Here is a 20628-nt window from a genome sequence, read left to right as displayed (position 1 = left end):
AAGGAGAAAATTGATGCACACAAGTTGTCCTCAGACGTCTACATGTGCACTTAAATAAACACACTAAATAAATAAATGCAATTTAAAATAATTTTTTATTTTAACTTTCTTTTCTTTTTTTTTTGTGCTAGTCAACCAGAAGTTAACAAACCAGAATGATTCATTTAGAGTTAAAGTGGTAATTGTCTAATTCTTACATTGTTGTATATAAACTTTACTAAAGAGTTAAAATTGCACTTGAAAAAGTATTAAATGTATATTAGATTTTTTTTGGACAGGTAAAGTAGAAATTAGGAGTCTTTTTGTTTGTTTTTTACATTTTATAAAATCTTTATTGACAAATAATTCACATAATATACAATTTGCCTGTTTGCACAATTTGATAAACTTTAGTCTAGCATCCTCATAGGCCCATGACACCATCACCACTTTCAATTTTAGAACATCGCTATCTTTAATTTCATACACACATATAATGTATGGTGATTACATTCCACCTTATTTTTTTTTAATGAACATAATTTTTGCAATTGTAACCATTTTTAAGTTCAAAATTCAGTGGCATGAATTACATTCAAGATATTGAAATTAGGAGTCTTAATTCTCAGTGTAGATGGGAATTTTAAGCATAGGAGAAAGAGCCCTTCAGTGATCAGTCTTGAGTATGAGAAACTAAGTAAAGGGAGGGGATAGAACTGACTCAGTGCAAAGACTAACCTAGGGGAGGGGATGGAGCTGAGTGCAAAGAAAAGCATATGCACAGCATGACCAAGGCTCAGGTTTGATTCAGCAGCACCAGGGCGAAGAGAGAGATCCAAAGATTTGCCTTGCCTCTTGAAAACCTGTAAAGTAATGCTTCTTACAGAGTGAGTGACTTAGCCTCTTCTTTCCAGTGTATAAGAAAGGTAGCTCTGGGTTTGGCTGGGTAGTGATTTAGAGACAGTCATGAGGTCTGTTCACAAAGTTCTGTATGTTAAAATAATGGTATAATAATGCTATAACATAGTCTACTCCTGATCAGAACTGCTCTAGTACATACTTGCTTAGGAAATTAACTAATTGTACAGGGTAGCTTCTAATGAAATGTATTGTGTTTTAGAATCTAAAAGTGATTTCCCTTCTTAAGAGTTTCTTGTCATTAGTTTGCTTCAAGGTGTTTGATGTTGACCGTGATGGAGTTCTCTCCAGGGTTGAACTGAAAGACATGGTAGTTGCACTTTTGGAGGTCTGGAAAGATAACCGCACTGACGATATTCCTGTAAGTTATGATTCTTTTTGTTGATTGGTTGGTTTTTGAGACAGAGTTTTAATGTTACTAAGGCAGGCATGTAGAGTGCCCTATGTCCTGCTAAGTTCTGATTGTTTACAAGGAAGATGGAGTGAATGTTTGAAAAGAAATAAAAGAAAAAAAAGCATTTTTTTTATGTATGAGGAGGCTAAAAATCATACATACTACTCTTTTGAATTTCTTTTTAAAGGAATTACATATGGCTCTGTCGGACATTGTAGAAGACATATTGAATGCACATGATACCACAAAGGTGAGGCTGGCTATGAGTAATTTAATTTTTTTGTAAAAATACTGTGTGCTCTAAATCAAGAAGTGTCATTTATATGTATGGTCAAATGACTCTTCTGCATTATCTCCACTTATCTGGACCTGTGGTTAAAATACCTTTACATCATCTCTAAAGATAGCCCATTCCATCTTCAAACAACTCAGTGAAGTCTAGTATATGAATTAAGTAGACATCTCTCTTGACAGCTTTAGTTTATAGTCTATTTCTTCCATTTAATAGTCATGGTAAGGCCAGCTTTATGGGGGAACCAACAGTATATCTAGCATGGCTTTGTTATATCAGATTTAAGAACAGAAGAAAAGCTAACAGTGGTAGATACAGAGGTTGTGATTTCTGAGGTGGTTAGATTAACTGGGAAGGAATACGAGGCCATGGATTCACAAATAATAACTCCTTAAATTATTTAGTTTGATAAGACTTATTAGTAGCAGTATCATAACAGATTTACTTCTGTAGCTTGTTTTAAATTTTTATCTATTTGTCTCTGTGAAATTGAAAATTTTTATGTGTGAAGTAATTTGAATATTTTCATTCAAATATTGACATGTACTTAGTAGCAGGCTGGTAAAGTATAGGTCATAATGGTGTTATAAAATTGAGGTTTAGAAAAAAAAATTAAGTCAGTTATTTTCTTGATTCAATCACTGTTGCAGAAGGAATGATATCCCCATTAACTAATTCTCAATAGAAACAAATGATTTATTTTTTCGGGGCTGAAAGCCTACTTACCAATTTAAACTTCCCCCTTAATTTTCACCCTCTCTGTCAAAGTAAGGTGTCCACTTCTGTTTGGTATGTGTAAGAATAAAAACTTTTATATAAGAACAAAAACAAAAATTGCTTTGTAGTTTGGTTGTGATGGCGCACACCTGTGATTCCGTTACTTAGAAGTCTCACATAGAAGAGCAGGATTGAGGGTTCTAGGTTACATAGCACAAACCTCATTATTTAAAAGATGATTGGGGTGGTAGTGGCAGCACACATCATTAATCCCAGCACTCAGGAGGCAAAGGCAAACAGATCTCTGAGTTGAGGCCAGCCTGGGCTACAGAGAAAGTTCCAGGATAGTAAGAGCTCTTGAAAAACCAAAAGGAGGGCTGGAGAGATGGCTCAGAGGTTAAGAGCACTGACTGCTCTTCCAAAGGTCCTGAGTTCAGTTCCCAGCAACCACATGGTGGCTCACAACCATCTGTAATGAGATCTGGTGCCCTCTTCTGGCCTGCAGTCATACATGCTGTATACGTAATAAATAAATAAATCTTTTAAAAAAAAAAAAAAAAGAAAAACCAAAAGGAGAAAAAAGAAATTGCTTTGTGTAGAGATGCAATTTAAATACTTCTTTTCTTTAGTGTCTTACAAATACACAAGTATTGCTGTCTATGACTAGAGAGATGGCCCGGCAATTAAGAGTATATACTGCCTCTTGCAAAGGATGTAGCTCATAACCACCTAAATACTCTAGTTAGAGGGAATCAGCTTCTTTCAGCTTCTTGCTCCCCTCTTCTGTACTGTACACACACACACACACACACACACACACACACACACACACACACACACACAGAGAGAGAGAGAGAGAGAGAGAGAGAGAGAGAGAGATCAAAACACATACATATAATTAAAAAGAAAATTAAAAAAATAAAAAACAGATTGGCGAGATGGCTCAGTGGTTAAGAGCACTGGCTGCTCTTCCAGAGGTACTGGGTTTGCTTCCTAATACCCACATGGTGGCTCACAACTGTCTACAACTCCAGTACCAAGGGATCTAATGCCTTCTGGTTTCAGCAAGCACCAGGCACCCATATGGTACATAGACATACATATAGACAAAGCACTCATACACATTAAAAAAAAAAAAAAAAAAAGTACTTTTTTTTTTTCTTTTGATTTTTCAAGATAAGATTTCTCTGTGTAGCTCTGGCTGTCCTCACTCTCTCTCTCTCTCTTTCTCTCTCTCTCTGTAGATGAGGCTGGCCTCAAACTTGTTGATTCACCTGACTCTACTTCCCGGTGCTGGGATTAAAAGCCTATTGCCCTGGTAGTATATTTTTATGTTAAATGAAGCTTAACATTTCTGGCTCCAGTGACCATTGAGCAGATTGTTTAGCTGCTCAAATCTCCATGTAACTATGATAATAAAACAGTTACAGTTTAGGGTAGGACTTGAATATTTTGCTGACTCCAATGATATCTGACCATTTATCTAAAACATTCATTATTGTTGTTGTTCTTTGTTGTTTTTTAAGACAGGATCTCACTATGTGTAGCCCAGGATGGTCTCAAACTCCTCTGGGTAACCAAGAATGGCTTCGAACTCCTGATCCTCCTTCTGGAATTACAGATTTGTGCCACTCTGCGCAGGTCATTTCCAAAGTTGTATTGGAGAAAGAAAATTGTTAATAATTGCTTTGTTTCTACTGACTGCTTGAACAAAATTATAGATAATTTTTTTATATTTTATCACTTGTAAATTTATGCTAATTGTCATACTTCTTATGTGAACCCGTACCATCTCCGTATTATTGGTTTGCTTTCAAAAATATGATTTTTATTCTAAATGACATTTATTGACAGGAAATCATTTGAATGTCTCTTTTTCAGATGGGCCATCTTACTCTGGAAGACTATCAGATCTGGAGTGTGAAAAATGTTCTCGCCAATGAATTTTTGAATCTCCTCTTCCAGGTGTGTTTAAGGCAAATGACACATTTGGGAAGGGTGATGGATACTAGTAATTCTGTGTTTTCCATCGTATGTCTGTGTTAGCACATCCAGGCTACATGACCACGTCCTATAGAAACACACTTGAATCTAATAGTGATTATTCTTGTTTCTTTTTTTATTTTCTCTTCCTTGGTAAAACACCTGTAAAGGTCATAATGGCTTGGTATGTTTATATTTCTTATGATTTTCCATTTTCTTTTTTTGTTTTTGTATATATATATATGTGTGTGTGTGTGTGTGTGTGTGTGTGTGTGTGTGTGTATGTATATATATATAATTTTTTATTTAAAAATTTTTTCTTTCCTTTAACATACCAACCCCTGTTCTCCCTCCCTCCTCCTCTCCCACTCTTCCCACCTACCCCTATCTCACCCCTATTCCCTCATAGAGAGTAAGGCCTCCCTTGGGTAGTCAACACAGGCTATTATACCATGTTGGGGCCAACCCCTCCCTGCTGCATCGAGGCTGAGTAAGGCATTGCACCATAGGGAATGGGGTCTGAAAAGCCAGTTTGTGTATATGGGGTAAGTCCTGGTCCCATTGCCAGGGGACCCACAAACACATCAAGCCATGCAACTTTCACCCCCATTCAAAGGGCCTAATTCAGTCCAGTGCAGGCTCCCCAGCTGTTAGTCCAGAGTCCATGAGCTCCCATTAGCTTGAGTCAGCAATTTTTGTAGTTTTTCTCATCATGATTCTGACCCCCCCCCTTGCTCTTACGTCCCTTCCTCCCTCTCTGAACTTCAGGATCTTGGCCAAGTACTTGGCTGTGGGTCTCTGCATCTGCTTCCATCAGCCACTGGATGTGGATTCTGTGATGACAGTTAGGGTAGACACCAATCTGAGTGCAAGGGAAGGCTATTTCTAGAACCATCTCCACCATTGCTATGAGTCTTAGCTGGGGACAATCTTGTGAGTTCCTGGGGTTTTCCCTAGCGGCAGCTTTCTCCTCATCCCCTTAATGGTACACTCTGTCAAGATATCTCTTTCATTGCTCTCCCTTCCCGTCTCTCCACCATGTTCCCACCTCCCTTCCCCTTCCATGCCCTCCCCTCTATTCCTCTCTCTCAGTGTGCTCAGGAGTTCTTAACCCTTTCCCCTACCTGGGGTGATAGATATATGTCCATTTTAGTGTCCTCCTCTTTACCTAGCTTCTCTGGGGTTGTGGATTATAGCCCAGTTATCCTTTGCTTTGCTTCTAACATTCACTTATGAGTGAGTACACACTGTGTTTGTCTTTCTGGATCTGGGTTACCTCACTCAGGATGATTTTTTTTATGATTTTCCATTTTCAATGAAGGATAACTTGCATGCAACACAACTGTGTGAATAAATGGAAATTGGTCTCTTCTTGACAGCTGATGCCTGATTGGTATAGATCTACAATGTACACTACTCTGCTATTCAAGATTTGGAAGTTAGCCTCCATTTAAAAAAAAAATTAAAATCCACACAACTAAGTTAAATTTCTTCAGATAATAATTGATAATTTACCAGTTGAACCGTTGTTAATTCAGTTTTTATTTAAAAAGTAGATTTCATGTAAATAACATCAAATATTATTCAGTCTAATCATAAGCACCACTAGTAAAGTTTGAAAATCTTTTTCTTTTTCCCTAGGTATGTCACATAGTTCTGGGGTTAAGACCAGCTACTCCAGAAGAAGAAGGACAAATTATTAGGTAAATTTATAGTTTCTGTGTATTTTTTATTACATAGTTAAAATTTCTAACACCTGAAATACATTAGTTACAAGGAACAATTTATCTTGCTTTAATTATTACAGTAAAACTGTTTTTAAAAATTACAATACAGAGGCTTGTGTGGTGGCGCACACCTTTAATCCCAGCACTTGGGAGGCAGAGGCAGGCAGATCCCAGTGAGTTCAAGGCCATCCTGGTTTACAGAACCAGTTCCAAGACAGCCAAGGCTATACAGAGAAACCCTCCCCCCCGCACCAAAAAAAAAATCCTGTGAACAAACAAATAAATACTCTTCCTAGCTATGAAACTAGATTAATTTAAAAGTCAAATTATGTTTAACTTTAAAATTGTACTGGGTCTGGGGATGTCACTCAGTGGTAGAAAACTTACCCTCTAATGTAATTACTAAAAGAATTTTCAGAGCAGCAAGAAAAAAGCAACTTGTCCTAATGGGAGAATGTCACTAAGAGTAGCCAACTTCTCCATCAAAAAGCATAGAATTTAGAAATAAGAGGTGTAGAAAAAAACCAACTAAGAATTTTATATCCAAAAAAAAACTCTTTAAAATGATTTGGACAGGGGTAGGGGAGGAAATAAAGAGAAAGTAGGAAGGAAAAGGAAATTATTTGGATTTTGTATTTAATTTTTTGATGTGACTCCAAAAGCATTTTCTTACAAAGTAACTAGACTTCCTCACAATCTAAAACTTCTGTATATGAAAGACAACCTACAAAACAAAAGAAAGACAATATTAACAAACTGTATCTCCCATAAATCTTTAATAACCAGAATGAATAAAGAGCTGCTACTGTTGAACAACAAAAAGATTACTGGTTAAAATATAGAGAACAGGCAAACTAACTCCCCTAGCAGGTGCCACCAGAGGGGACAATCAAAACACATCTAGGGAGTACTGTAGGAGGCAATGACATCTGCACACAGCTGTACCCTTGACCACTGTCACCTGACTGGATTTCTAAAACCCTGGATTCTATGCCTGGAACCCACTTGAAGGTCGAAGGAGACAACTGATTCCATTAGATTATCCTCTGGTTTTTATACACATGCAATGGCATGTGTGCATGCACGGGCACACACATACCCACTCATGCTTGCTCGCATGCATGTATGTACACAAGTATGATAATAGAAGTTTTTAAATTTCCAGAGGGCGAGAGGGAATGAAAGTGATAACTTGTCTCAGTTATCTTAAGAGTAATTTAGTGTTCTCAAGTATATTTTTATAATGTAAGAAAATCCATGTCATAATCAATTATAGCAAGATTTCTTGCAGCTGGATTTTACATCTGATATCAATTTGGAGTTTAATTTAAAGAACTGTATGTAGCCGGGTGGTGCATGCCTTTAATCCCAGCACTAGGAGGCAGAGGACAGAGAGCACTGAGTTTGAGAGCAGCCTGGTCTATACAAATCAAGTTCCAGCACAGCTAGGATTACATGCAGAAACCATGTCTCAAAAAAACAAAACCAAACAAACAAATGAAAAAACTATATGTAACAAGTGCTTTTTATGACTTTAATCAATACAGTTTATTTTCCAGACTACCTAATGGGTCATAATAAAACTTGTTGATGTGTCTTCAGTTATTGAGCTTGATATTTATTTTTGTTTTGCCTGTTATTCATATAATACATGTCTGTGTGAGATGTAACTAAAAAAATAAGAGAACTACAAATGTTTATATAACATTTTCATTGCATCAATGGACATGCTTTCCATTAGAGATACTCAGATGGTCTTCAGGTACATAGAAAGATGAACAATATAATTAGTTATTAAGGGAATAAACTCAAAACCAGAATGAAATTCTGGTTCTTACCCATTAGGATAGTTTTAAATTTTTGGTTTTTTTTTAATCTTTATTTTTATTAGCATACAAAGAGTTAGGTTTTATTATGGTATTTTTCAAACAATATTTTTACTACATCTTATTTTTTGTGAGAAGGGGAATGTGATGGGGCATGTGTGGCAGTTACAGGGCAATTTATGGGAGTCTTCATATAGGTCACTGTTTTACTGACTGTTCTATGGCCATGACAAAATACCATGACTAAGACAACTTATGGAAGCATTTACCTGGGGGCTTGCTTACAGTCTCAGAGGGTTAGTCCATGATCACCTTGTCAAGCAGTTTTGGAGGCAGGTAGTCAGGACACTTGAGCAGTAGCTGACGGCTTACATCCTGATCCACAGGTAGCAAGTAAAGAAAGGGAAAAAGACTGGGTCTGGTGTAGGCTTTTCAATCTCAAAGCCCACTCCAGTGACACACCTCCAACAAAGCCACACCTCCCAATTCTTTCCAAATAATTCTGTCAACCAGGGACCAAACACTCAAACATGGCCTGTGAGAGCCATTCTCATTCAGACCATTGCAGTTACCCATTGGCTAGACTGCTGGCCATCAAGCTCCAGGAATCTACCTGTTTATAACCTTTGTGCTTGGATTTTAGGCATGCACTACTACACGTGGCTTTTACATAGTGTTGGAGATCTGAAGTCAGGGCCTTGTACTTGTGCATTAAGCACTTTAACCACTGAGCTATCTTTCCAGCCCCAACACAGTTTGTGAATGGTATTTCACAGTGGCCTATGACTATTGAAATTGACTTTCTGGTAGAACAGTGTTCCACTACACTAATTGAAGTAGTGGCAGTCTCTGAGTACATCTTTCTGTTTCATGCTTTTCTGTTTTGAAATTTCTGATGAAAAAAACAAGTAATTCTAGGGATAAATTACAGTCTTGCTCTCAGTTTCACAAAATTTCTTTTCATGCGTTGGATTTCTTTTGTATGTGCAGAGGATGGTTAGAACGAGAAAGCAGGTATGGTCTGCAGCCAGGACACAATTGGTTTATCATCTCCATGCAGTGGTGGCAACAGTGGAAAGAATATGTCAAATACGTGAGTTAAATTCCTGTATATATACGTTCTATAGTAAGATTTTCAACTCTGTCAGACTGTGGAACTACTACCTAGTAATATAGCATGCCAAATTGGACCAAGATTTAAAGGGAAAAAAATGAGTATTCATGAAAATTGATAATGGGACAGGCTCAGTGTATGCATTTCTACACAGATTTCTCCCTTGTCAAAAGTCCTGTGAAAAGGTAGTGCCGATTTATGTTACACACTGTATATGCCACTTAATTCTCATATCTCTATGAGGAAGATGTGGTATTCATTTTACTTGTGAGGAATTGTTGCTGAGAACAAAAGAAACCTGGATATCCTGTTCATTGTAGACCTGGGATCCAGTGTAGCAGCTGGTTTTTAAAATATGTGTTGTCAACTACATTATTTGCATTGTCCTTCACCTTTTACATTAAAAAATTAAGAGAGGCTTGGTGGTGGTGTCCAACACCTTTAATACCAGTGCTTGGAAGGTAGAGGCAGGTAGATCTCTGTGATCTAGTTCTGAGTTCTAGGCCAGTCTGGTCTACATAGGGAGTTCCAGGACAGCCAGGGCTACATAGAGAAACCTTGTCTCCTAAAAACGAAATAAAATGAGCCGGGCGGTAGTGGTGCACACCTTTATTCCCAGCACTCAGGAGGCAGAGCCAGGTGGATCTTTGTGAGTTCGAGGCCAGCCTGGTCTACAGAGCGAGATCCAGGAAAGGCACCAAAACTACACAGAGAAACCCTGTCTCGAAAAACCAAAAATAAAATAAAATAAAATAAAATAAAAGTTGGAGGAAATTAATAAGAAGTTTTAATTTTATTATTCAAGAAATTTCATTTCAACTGGGCATAGTGGCTCACTCTTATAACCCCTGCACTCAGGAACTGGATCTTGCTTAAGTTCAGTTTGCTGTTCTGAAGGTTGAATTTTACTGTCTCACACACAGTAGATAAGCACACTACCATTCGGCTACATTCCCGGGCCATGTGTTTTCCAGTATAAAACATATTAACAGCAAATATGGACTGTAGTGTCTCTCAGTGAATAAAAGTATTCAGACTTCAGGGACCTGTTGACAGATAATGTTGAATGTAGTAGACAAATGGGAATCTTAAGGTTAAAGCGTCAGTCTTTATTTTGAAACACTTTCTGGTCTTTATATTCTTATTTTGGCCTTAGGATGAAAAGGTAATATCTTACTAAATGTATGCTCAAAGGATAACTTAACTTTATCTTAAATATGTTACTTTTAATTTTCTATAGGAGCGTCATAGAGGGCTTAAGCACATCCCTTATAAAGTGTACTGACAAGAGTACATGAGCCTGCTTTGTTCATGCCTGCCAGAAACCTTTGGTGCACAAAGGAGGCAAAAGCAGGAAGATGAACTCCAAGTCACAGCTTAATTGGTGTTTTGTTTAGACATTGATCATTATTAACTGCTTTCTTGTCTTCGATCTGTAAATAAGAATGTCTCAACTTATCTTCTGCATGTACAGATAATTTTTCAGTTATAATGAATAAGATACCAAATAAAATGGCATATAGGATCCCAGGGTGGGCTATATAGTAAGGTGGTATCTCAAAAAAAAAAAAGGAAAAAGAATAAAACAAAATTAAATACATCCAAATATTAACTGCAGTTATTGCTAAATGATGGACTCTAAGTACAGAGGGTATTTGCTTTCTTCATATATATATATATAAACTTTATGTGTATATGTGCTTGTGTATATGTCTGTATGCCATATGCATACCTGTTCCCAAGAAAGTTTGAACAGGCATCGGAGTCACTAGAGCTGGACAGTTACAGATGGTTATGCGCTGCCATGTCGGTGCTGGGAACTGAACCCAGATTCTCTGAAAGAGCAACAAATGCTCTTAATCATTGAGCCATCTCTCCAGCCTCATCTTTGTGTTTTAAATTTTTTTTTTTTTTGTTTTGTTTTGTTTTTTAGGTTTTTTGAGACAAGGTTTCTCTGTGTGGCCCTGGCTGTCCTGTAACTCACTCTGAAGACCAGGTTGGCCTGCCTCTGCCTCCCAAGTGCTGGGATTAAAGGCATGCACCACTACTGCTTGGCTTATGTACATTTTTATAGTAGCCTTATTTTTTTTTCCCTTGAGACAGAGTCCCATAACTCAAGCTGCCTAGAAGTGTTAGTCTTCCTTGCTGTGCCTCCCATGTGCTGTAAGCTTATAGATGTGTATGGGGTGAAGAGCCAGAGGTCAACATTGAGGTGCCCCTGTTACTTTCCACTTTTATATCATTAAGTTATTAATATGAGATCTCTCAAGTTTTTTGATCTAGGTATTTAGTACTGTGAAATTTCTTCTTAGAACTGCCTTCCTCAGTGGGCACCAGGGAGACATGCAGTCCACATACATGCATACAGGCAAAACACTCATATACGTATATTAAAAAAAAATCTTAAAAATGTTTTCAAATAAATGTTTTAATTACAGTTAAAAAATGAACTGCCTTCATTTGTGTCTCATAGATTTTCATATATTGTGTTACTTTAATTCAATTCTAAGTTTTTTGTTGTTTTTTTTTCTTTCTTGATTTCTGTCTTGACCCAGTTTTCTTTTGGTAGTGTGTTTAGACTTCATGAGTTTGTGTATTTTCTGCTGTTTGTACTGCTGTTCATAATCAGCTTTAATCTGTGATGGCCAGATAGGCTGTAGGATGTTATTTTAGTTTTTTTATGTTGGTTGAGATTTGCTTTATATCCTACTCTGTGATTGGTTTTGGAGAAAGTCCCTTCTGCTGCTGAGAAGAAATTGTAACATTTAGTGTTTGAGTGGAATATTTTGTAGATATTTGTTAAGCTCATTTGATTTATGATATTATTCAACTCCAGACTTTCTGTTAAATTTTTTTGTCCTGGATGACCTATATATTGGAGAGAGTGAGGCATTGAAAGTCAACCACTATCACTATTCTAAGCTAAATGTGTGATTTTAGATCTAATAGTGTTTCTTTTATGAAATTAGTGCCTTGTGTTTGTGTATAAATGCATTGTAAGTATCCTCATGGTGGATTGTTCTTTTAATGGGTATGTAGTGTGTTTCCCCACCTCTTCTAATTCATTTTGATTTGAAGTCTACTTTATCAGATATTAAAATAGCTATGCCTACTTGTTTCTTAGTTCCATTTGCCTGGAATACCCTTTTCCATCCTTTTTACCCTAAGATAATATCTGTCCTCGATAGTGAGGTATATTTTCTTGGAGGCAGAAGAAAGATGGATCCTGTTTTCTAAGCCGATCTGCCTTTTTTTTTTTTTAAGAGAATTTAGAGTATTGATATTGAGGGTTATTGTTTAACAATGCTTGTTAATTCCTGATATTTTGTTGTAGTGGTGTTTTTTTTAGACTTCTTTTGATGAACTGTTCTGAGATTATTCCCTTTGTCTTCTTGGTGTGGTTAACCTTCTCTTCAGACTGAAGTATTCTTCTGGTGTCCTCTGTAAAGCTAACTTGGTGAACATAAATTCCTTAAATTTGTTTTTATCATGAACTGCTCTTCTCCTTTGATTTTGACTGTTTTGCTCTATGTAGTAATCAGGGGTGGCATCTCTGGCCTTTCAGACCTGGTTTATGTGGTACAGTCTTTCTCAATGTACTGATGAGTATATTGTATATATTATATGAATATATTGTGGACATTGTGTTTATATGTGTATACATATACTCATTATTCCCTTAAGGAAGTAAAATTTAATTATATAGTAAGTGACTTTAGCAACTCAGTGATAAGAATTAATTTTTTGAGGGATTAGAAAGATGGTTCAGTGGTTAAGAGCTCTAATTGCTCTACCTGAGGACCCAGGCTCAATTCCCAGGACCCACATGGCAATTTACAACCATCTATTTTAGGGGATTCAGCACCCTCTTCTGGTCTCTGAGGGCACCAGGCACATACATGGTACACCCACACGGAGGTAAAACATCCATGTACATAAAATACAATAATACATTTTTAAAAATTCTTTAAAAGCTACACAGTTGTCAGATTGTTAAATTTGGCTTCTCTATGATTTTAGGATGCCAACCCGGTTGTGATTGAGCCATCATCTTTTCTAAATGGGGGAAAGTTTTCGTTTGGAGCAGCAGCACATCCTATGGAGCAGGGAGAAGATAGAATCAGTAACAACCTCAGTTATGTGAATACCACAGAAGAGAAATACTCAGACAACATTTCTTCTGCATCTGAAGCCTCAGAGTCTACTGGCAGTGGTAAATATAACTTGGGGCTTAGTAATGTTTTTGACCCAGGTTCTCATGTAACCTAGACTAGACTTGAACTTGCTTTATAGCTGAGGAGGAACTTCTGAACTTCTGAAACCTGAACTTCTGAAACTCTTGCTTTTACTTCCTAAGTACTGGGATTACAAGCATGTACCACCACACCACACTCATGATTATTCTTAGCTGAATCTACTTTTGTGGTTACAGTATTGGCATCAGGCTTCCTTCCATTCAAAGAAATACATTTTGAATGAAATGGTGAGTTATAAAATTCTTGAATATGTTATAGGTTTTTAAGTAAACTCATAATCTCTCAATATGAAATTCTTTTCACTTTTCACTAGCCAAGCCATATTGCTATTTAATCTATTTTGCCAGTAAATTCAGTATAGTGAAAACAGATTTTAAGAAAATAAAATTATCCTTCTCAAGAACTCTTTAATCATACATGTGCCTTCATTGGATTAGAGGCCTCATATCAGATCATCTCAATATCTCAGTCCAGAATTTTGAGATTTATTTTGTTAAAATACCACATATTAATAATACTTACAATTCCCTTCTATCCTTTGTACTTATCTGAACTTTAATGGTTCTGTACTTATAGGGAAGATACTTTGTTACTACTATAATTCAACTTGAGAATAATCCCTCTTAATTGTTGATAAAATAGCAAAACTCTCAAACATTATTTTCTCTGACGTTGTTTTCCTGGGGGAGTAGTAAGCAAACTGGCAGGGCTAGTGTTTTCCTTCACTGTGTGTAGAGGCTGCCGTTTCTCTTCCCTGTCCGACACTACAGAAATGGTTTAGTGGTCCTAGGAGTGTCGTGGTCTGCTGTAACAACACCACATTTCATTCTCATACTTTGTGTCCATCTCCTTTTCCTTCTCCATTTGAGTCAAGGGTATCAGATGTGGTAACTTCATGCTCTACTATGAATAATAGCCTTAGCACTCCCCCTCTCCCCATTAAAAACAAGATTATTTCTTAATCCTGTCTAAGTTTCTGTCTGACATGTATGTTACTATATAGCATTATTACCCACGGGATGAGCAGTGCCACAAATAGAAGTTTACAAAACAGTTGATAACTAGAATGTTTATAATGTAGTTGAGAGTTGAAATATCTTAAAATACTATCAGGTTCAACTATACCATTATTAGTCATTTTTCTCTGTGTGTTTTTCTATTATGAAGATTATGACTTCTTTTTAAATAGCTATATGAAGAAAATAGGCACTGAGTGTGGTAACACATGAACTCCTTTAAAGGGAGTAGGAGGCAGGTGGATCTCTGAGTTGAAGGCCAGCCTGATCTACATAATGTGAGTGCTATATACAGACTTTGACTCAGAGAGAGGGAAGGAGAGGGACAGAGGTTTAGAGGCTTCCTATTGCTGTTTTCTGCCAAGAATATTTGGAATAATGCTTACAGTAGAAGAATTTTAGGGAGTGTGAAAACACAGCTACTTGGCCTTCCTTTTTATCAGGAGGCCTGTAATTCTCATTATAAATTATTGTATATTCTAGGAAGGTAATCAAATATTCATTTGGTAACATTTTTGAAAACTTTTATTTTAATCCTATTACTCTATTTTGTTTAGAAAATACATCTGTCTCCTATCTTCTATGTATTTATCAAAATGTAAAACTTCTGTGACATACAAGAATAATAGCATTAACATAATACATTGACATTTGAGTTTATATCTTCAAGCCTATGTGTATATAAAAAACTAAAAATAAGGGCTGGAGAGATGGTTCAGCAATTAAGAACACTGGCTGCTCTTCCATAGGACCCAGGTTCAATTCCCAGCACCCACATGGCAGCTTATAACTGTCTGTAACTTTAGTTCCAGGGAATCTGACACCCTTACACTAATGCACACATAATAAAGTTAAATGAATGAATGAATGAATGAGAAGGTACGGTCATTCATTTGCTGGGGGGAAAAACAACTAAAAATAAACTTTCCTGACAGTGGTGGAGCACACCTTTAATCTGAGTATTTGTGAAGCAGAGGTAGGTGGATCTCTTGTGAGTTCAAAGCCCTCCTGATCTACAGAGCTAGTTCCAGGACAGCCAAAGCTGTTACACAGTGAAACCCAGTCTCAAAAAACTACATCGTTGTTGTTTTGTTTTGTTTCTTGATAGGCTTTCTATATTCTGGCACACCAGGAGCAGATATGTGCTTTGCAAGGCAACATAATACTTCTGACAATAACAACCAGTGTTTGCTAGGAGCCAATGGGAATATCCTTTTGCACCTTAATCCTCAGAAGCCAGGAGCTATTGATAACCAGCCACTAGTAACTCAAGAACCAGTAAAGGTAGGTGTTTGACATCAGACTTTCAAATTGTTCTCTTCCAAGTAGCCATTCAATTTCAAAGGTTTTAGCACAAAGAAAACCATTGTAGTTCATCAAACTTAGCCTATTGTAGGCATGATGTCGTCTCATAGTACATATCTGTGAGAGAGAATATGCTATATAGCTCTGGCTGTCCTGGAACTTACTATGTAGACCAAGCTGACCTGGAACTCAAGAGGATCCACCTGCCTCTGCCTCCTAAGGCACTAAATGCATGTGCCACCCTACCCACCTAGAGTTCCTTTTCTTAAATAGTTCATTGGAAAGTAAAACCTCTGCCAAAATCCCATTTTCTGAGCTGGGGATGTAGCTCAGTGACAGTTAACTTGTTTACAGTACAGGATCCACCAAAACTCGAAGAAGAAAAAAAATTAATTGCCAGCAATATGAAACTGGGAAGTAACAGGAACTTGTTCTATGTCTAGATTTTTTTGATGTAAAATTAAAAATCAGTACTTAATTTCATTCTTTCTAAGGCTACATCTTTAACACTAGAAGGAGGACGATTAAAGCGAACTCCACAGCTAATCCATGGAAGAGATTATGAAATGGTCCCAGAACCTGTATGGAGAGCACTTTACCATTGGTATGGAGCAAACCTGGCCCTCCCTCGACCAGTAAGTATAGCTAATGGTGCCTTATATAAGGAGTAGTCATAGAAGAGTGTGTGTGTGTGTGTGTGTGTGTGTGTGTGTGTGTGTGTGTGTGTGTGTGAGATGCATGGTATATGAAGGCCAGAGGTTGATACTTACTTTTCTGTGTGATTTCCCTAGTCACAATTTAGTCCTTACTTTATGGTTGCACAGTACTTGAAATCTGTTCAGATTGGTTGAAAAATAGCTATAGGTTCCTTTACATTTTATTTATTCAATTAGTATTTAGGTAATATTTAAGGTTTTGGAAAGGTATTAAAATGCAATTTTATTATGTCCCTCCATTCCTTTTCCTTCCTTCAGTTCCTCTCATCAGCCTTCACTCCACCCAGACTCCTGGCCTCCTCCTCCCCATTGTTATTTATAGACATTCGGGTACATGTGCATAGTTGTGCGCTCACACACACAAATATATATGACCTGCTGAGTCCATTCAGTGTTGCATGTACATGATTTCAAGGCTGACCACTTGGTGTTAAATAACCAGTTAAGGGCTTCTTCCCTGGGGGAAGACTGCTTTACTCTCTTTTAGCATTTCTTTGTTGCCTATAGTTTTTGTCTAGGGATGGGGCTTGAGTGGTTCCCCCTCCATGTTAGCATGTCTTGGTGTTGTCTTTAGTCGGGTCTTGTTTAGGCAGCTGTATTGTTGAGATTTTTTTTGTAATGGTCTGTCTGTTTGGAAGAGAGGCTTTGAGAGATGAAAGCTGCACTCACATCTGAGATTTGGAGGGTTTTTGTTTTGTTTTGTTGACACTGATTTTGTTTTTAAGTGGAAAGTGGGATGGAAATGTACACAAATTCTAATATTGAAAGATTAATTTAGGAGCCGAAACCTGAGCATATTCAAATATATGTAACTTAAATGTATGAGTAAGCCACCAAAATATAGGTAGTGGACTTGTTGAACATTTTTAAATTAATGTCAGAGCTTAGCATGGTATCACATGACTATAATACCAATACTCAAGGGTCATAGGTTTGGGCAGCCTGCTGTATAGAGCAACATTGTCTTTAAGAGAACCTTAGGTTAAGGGCTAGAGACATTTCTCAGTGGTTAGAGCACTGGCTGATCTTGCAAAAGAACTTGGGTTTGCTTCCTAGCATCCACATGGCTGAGAGCTATCTGACACTTCAGGGGATCTGACAACCTCTTGTGGCCTCTGTGGGCAGCAGGTACACATGTGGTATGCATACATTTATGCAGGCAAAAAGCCCATACACATATGGGGGCTGGAGTGATGGTTTAGTGGTTAAGAATACTGGCTTCTCTGTTCTAGAGGACCTGTGTTTGATAACACACACACACACACACACACACACACACACACACACACACACACGACTCAACCAGTCTGAAACTCCAGTTCCAGGGGATCTCCTTCTTTGGGCCTACAAGAGCACTGTACTCATGTGGCACACAGATATACATACAGGTAAAACACTCATACAAACAAAATAATAAAATGGTCTGTTGGTGGAGAGTGAGACTGGGTCTTTTTACATAGCCCTGGCTGACCAGGAACTCACTATATAGACCATGCTGACCTCTCACTCACAGAGATACACCTACCTGAACCTCCTGAATGCCGAGATTAAAGATGTGCCACCACATCCAGCTTAAAAATTTTTGTTTTGTTTTGTCTGTCTGTTTTTTGAGACAGAGTTTCTCTGTGTAGCCCTGGCCATCCTGGAACTGGCTCTGTAAATCAGACTGGCCTCTAACTCAGTCTCCTTTCTCTGCCTCCTGAGTGCTAGGATTAAAGGCTTGTGCCACCACTCACTGCACAGCTTAAAAAAAAATTTTTTAAGGAATGTTCATAATGTTAATTTCTTAAAAAAAAAAAAAAAAAAAAACAGGGGCTGGAGAGATGGCTCAGAGGTTAAGAGCACTGGCTGTTCTTCCAGAGGTTCTGAGTTCATTTCCCAGCAACCACATGGTGGCTCACAACCATCTGTAATGAGATCTGGTGCCCTCTTCTGGCCTGCAGGGATACATGCAGACAGAACACTGTACACATAATAAATAAATAAATCTTTTTAAAAAAAAAAAAAACACTATAAAATAAAAATAATTTCAAAAAAAGAAAGAGGTGTAGGTGGAAGTGTATATCCCACCATACCCAAATACCCAGCAGTTGCTTCCCAAATTATCACACAGCGGCTTATATTAATTATAAATGCTTGGCCGGTAGATCAGGCTTATTACTAACTAGCTCTTACACTTAAATTAACCCATAATTCTTATCCATGTTTAGCCACGTGGCTTGGTACCAGTATGACATTCTCATCTTGCTTCCTCTGTGTCTGCTGGCAACTCTGACTCTGCCCTTCCTCTTCCCAGAATTCTCTTAGTCTGGCTCTCCCTAACCCTAACCCCTAACCCCTAACCTCAAACCCCTAACTCAGCTCAGTCTCTTCCTCCCTAGCTATCATCCAGTCAGCTTTATTATTAACAATGAGCATAATCCACAGCAAAGAGGGGCTAAAGAAATGGTTTGGAATTTAAGAGCGCTTGCTGCTCTTTCAGAAGACCCAGGTTTGGTTCCTTGTACCCACATGACAGCTAACAATCATCTGTATCTCCAGTTCCAGGAGATCTGATTCCCTCTTATGGCCTACAGACACTAGGCATACGTGGTACCCATACATACAAGCAAGCAAAACACTCATACACATAAGATAAATAAGTCTATAAAACTTTTTAATAGAACCTTAAGTTTGACTAAAAGGGTTTTGTTTCTTTTAAAAGACTCATCACTACCTTTTTATCTTTCACAAAAATAGGTAATCAAGAATAGCAAGACGGACATCCCAGAACTAGAATTATTTCCTCGCTATCTTCTTTTCCTTCGACAGCAGCCTGCCACACGGACACAGCAGTCTAACATCTGGGTGAATATGGGTATGATGAGCTTGAGAATGTTTCCTCAGCACTTGCCTAGAGGTAACTTAAGAATGCAGCAAGAATGCCATGCATTTCCTTAAAAATAAGTGGAAAATCACATTGCTCAAAGTCTGGTGCCACTGTACTAATATATGCCATTTGCTTTCATGCAGAATCAGTAAATCACTTGTGAGCTTAGATCTGTGGTCATGCACAAGATTGGATGGGGACAGAGGCAAACTCTTAGGTGCAAACTAAGAAGGATTTTTGTCTTTTTTAGTTTGTAAGCTTGTAAAAATAGCAAATAAAATAGATTTTACTTTTTTTTTGTTAAGCCATTGTAAATTGTTGTTATACCTAAGTTGCAGTTCACCAACCATTCATTGACTGATCTTTTCAACCTCGGATTGATTGATGTAATTAATCTCTTCTGAGCTAGTTGTGTTTTAACAAAATGAGATACATTTCTCATACTAGGAAGAACATTTTCTAAGAGACATAATACACATCAAATAGGTATATTTCAAAATGAAAATGATACATTTGCTTTGATTTTGAGAGAGTTTTGTTGTGGTTGTGTTTTGGTTGTTGTGGTGGTGGTGGTTATTGTTTTCTTTTTTGGTAGTGGCAGTAGATGTTAAGCCCAGAGCCCTGTATATGATAGATAGATGTTCTATCACTTAGTCACATCCCAGCCCAATAGTGTGGCTTTGAGAAATGCCAAGCTATTCCTCAACAAAGGGGGGAAAACCCAAGTCTATCAACATCTCGCACACACTTGTCCTCAGCCGGGTCTGATGTCATACACCTTTAATCCCAGCACTCCAGAAGTAGAGGCAGGTGGCTTGAATTCTCTGAATTCAAGGCCAGCCTGGTCTACATAGCAATTTCCAGGTCACTCAAAGCCATGTAAAGAGATCCTATCTCTAGATAGATGGAAGAAGATAGATAGATAGATAGATAGATAGATAGATAGATAGATAGATAGATAGATAGGTAGGTAGGTAGGTAGATAGATAGATAGATAGATAGATAGATAGATAGATAGATAGATAGATAGATAGATAGATGAGAGACAGATAGATATAAAATGTTTCTCTTAATATATAATGTGAATAAGGTTCTCCTTTGATTTCAAGCCAAAGTTAAATTTTATTGATGGAGAATACTTATCTATTTTTCCCTTGCAAATATTTGAAATTATTCTTCAGTTAAAAAAAAAAAAGAAATAAATTTGAGCTGGCTAGATGGCTCCATAGGCTACTTGCCACCAAGCCTGACAACCTGAGTTTAATTCCCCAGACCCACATGGTGAAAGGAGAGAACTAACTCCTGCAAGTTGTCCTTTGACTTTTACATACACACTTGGTGTACTTGCACACACGTGGACACATACTAAATAAATAAATGTAAAATAAAGTGTTAAAATAATTAATTCATCAATTCACAGCATCTTAGGCTGTATTTAAGTTGTTAGACTATTATGACTGTCTGTAAACCTACATTACCACCCTTGTGTAAGTACTAGCTCTCCTTTGAATTTGAA

At 37.5% G+C, this 20628-nt stretch overlaps 1 protein-coding gene across 1 annotated transcript in view; it reads left to right on the top strand.

Annotated features, from left to right (window-relative positions):
* Positions 1 to 20628, top strand: part of Usp32 (ubiquitin specific peptidase 32) — a 160752-nt gene that overhangs the window by 100985 nt on the left and 39139 nt on the right. Inside the window, exons 8-16 of the mRNA XM_059270702.1 lie at positions 1143 to 1258; positions 1479 to 1541; positions 4182 to 4265; positions 5925 to 5986; positions 8827 to 8929; positions 12971 to 13163; positions 15331 to 15506; positions 16022 to 16162; positions 18983 to 19100. Of these exons, the coding sequence (XP_059126685.1) occupies positions 1143 to 1258; positions 1479 to 1541; positions 4182 to 4265; positions 5925 to 5986; positions 8827 to 8929; positions 12971 to 13163; positions 15331 to 15506; positions 16022 to 16162; positions 18983 to 19100 (1056 nt within the window). The remainder of the gene's footprint in view (positions 1 to 1142; positions 1259 to 1478; positions 1542 to 4181; positions 4266 to 5924; positions 5987 to 8826; positions 8930 to 12970; positions 13164 to 15330; positions 15507 to 16021; positions 16163 to 18982; positions 19101 to 20628) is intronic.

Source organism: Peromyscus eremicus, chromosome 8a (assembly GCF_949786415.1).
Source record: "Peromyscus eremicus chromosome 8a, PerEre_H2_v1, whole genome shotgun sequence".
In the NCBI taxonomy this organism is placed as follows: Eukaryota; Metazoa; Chordata; class Mammalia; order Rodentia; family Cricetidae; genus Peromyscus; species Peromyscus eremicus.
Note: the sequence above shows the minus strand (reverse complement) of the source record. Positions and strands in the feature narration are given on the sequence as shown.